The following is a 1,418-nucleotide window of genomic DNA, read 5'->3' as shown; positions in this document are numbered from 1 at the left end:
GGTTTCATTTGTAGACTGAGTTTTATATCGGGAAATTCCAAGGAAATCAAGAGTACAGTAAGAAGTTTGGATATATGATTACTATATCAAAATAAATCTACTTCCTATATGCCTCCTAAATGCCATTTATCTATCATAGTTAGAATATATGGAAAGCAAAACCCCATTCAGAATAATGGCGAAAACTATAAAACACTTTGGAATAAACCTAACAAGAAATGTGTTAAACCTATTATATGAAGTAACAGCAATTTCTACTTCAAAGAAATAATTGGATAAATATACAAGTAGTATAAGGATGTTCACTGCAGCTTTGTTTATGATAAGAAAAAACTAGAAATAACCTAGATATTCAGCCATGACAAATTGGTTACATAGTTATAGTACATCTATGTAATCAAATATGTGTAATATAAACATGCAGTGGAATGCCATGCAGCTATTAGAAGAGTAAGAGAGCTCATATGAAAAGATTTCCAAAATATCTACAAGAATCAAAGCAGGTAATAAGTCATTTAGATATAATAACCCTATTTATGTAACTATGCATTTTTACGCACATTATAAATTCAGGAATGACATCAATTCTGCATATATTATATTGTTTTTCATTGACATAGCATCTTGTGCTTTTAGGAAGCAAGGTTGAAATTATTTCCTCATTAATTGTCAGATCTAAAAATTCATGTTAATTTTCATTATCTTAACTGCTAGGAGACGGGCCCTAATTGTCACCACAATTTTTTAGTTTTCGCATTTTAGCGTTTCTAAAACTGCAGTGTGCCTTGCAATTGATGATGTCTTATAAGCACTGTCAGTAGGCTGCACTTGTGAAGAACTTGTTCTTGCTGCTCATGACTGAACTTGGTTGTAGCTGTTCACATCAGCACTTCAATAGAGTTACATTGTTGGTACAGTATCTGATGAGTTTTAAGGGTCTCCTGGTTAGTTTCTGAAACTTTCTGCTGATCCCATCTGGTAAGATCAAGAAGGTACCAGCATCACAACTTACAGACTGATGTCAGCATCTTTGGAAGAAAATCCCATGAAGAACAGAGTAGTATTTTTAAGAGTGTTGCATGGTGGATGGTCTTGATGACCCAAAGGTGATACTGTATGGAAAATTCTAAGCGATTAGAAAACATTGTGCTATAGTTTCATTGGCAGTGTTTTGTTTTGTTTTGTTTTGTTTAGTGGTACACTAATTATGTATCTTAAAATCAGTGACACATTAGGAGAAATATTAATAAAGTTGGATAAATATGGACTGAACAAATTAGGTTTTTTGATTTATTAAACAACTTTACTTTAAGAAAACTTATAAAGAACCAATATTATATATAGTAGAGGTTATTGCTGCATTTTGGGATAATGAGTGAAGTACACTTTATTTTTTTAATACTTTTTTGTCTTTTTCT

At 31.7% G+C, this 1,418-nt stretch overlaps 1 protein-coding gene across 1 annotated transcript in view; it reads left to right on the top strand.

Moving 5' to 3' along the window:
• The first annotated feature begins 1,079 nt into the window (after positions 1–1,079).
• LYST (lysosomal trafficking regulator) overlaps positions 1,080–1,418 on the top strand; it is a 165,442-nt gene continuing 165,103 nt past the window's right edge. Inside the window, exon 1 of the mRNA XM_019651799.1 lies at positions 1,080–1,106. Coding sequence (XP_019507344.1) covers positions 1,080–1,106 — 27 coding nt within the window. The remainder of the gene's footprint in view (positions 1,107–1,418) is intronic.

Source organism: Hipposideros armiger, unplaced genomic scaffold (genome assembly GCF_001890085.2).
Source record: "Hipposideros armiger isolate ML-2016 unplaced genomic scaffold, ASM189008v1 scaffold_167, whole genome shotgun sequence".
NCBI classification, from domain to species: Eukaryota; Metazoa; Chordata; class Mammalia; order Chiroptera; family Hipposideridae; genus Hipposideros; species Hipposideros armiger.
This window is presented reverse-complemented; position numbering and strand designations above follow the sequence as displayed.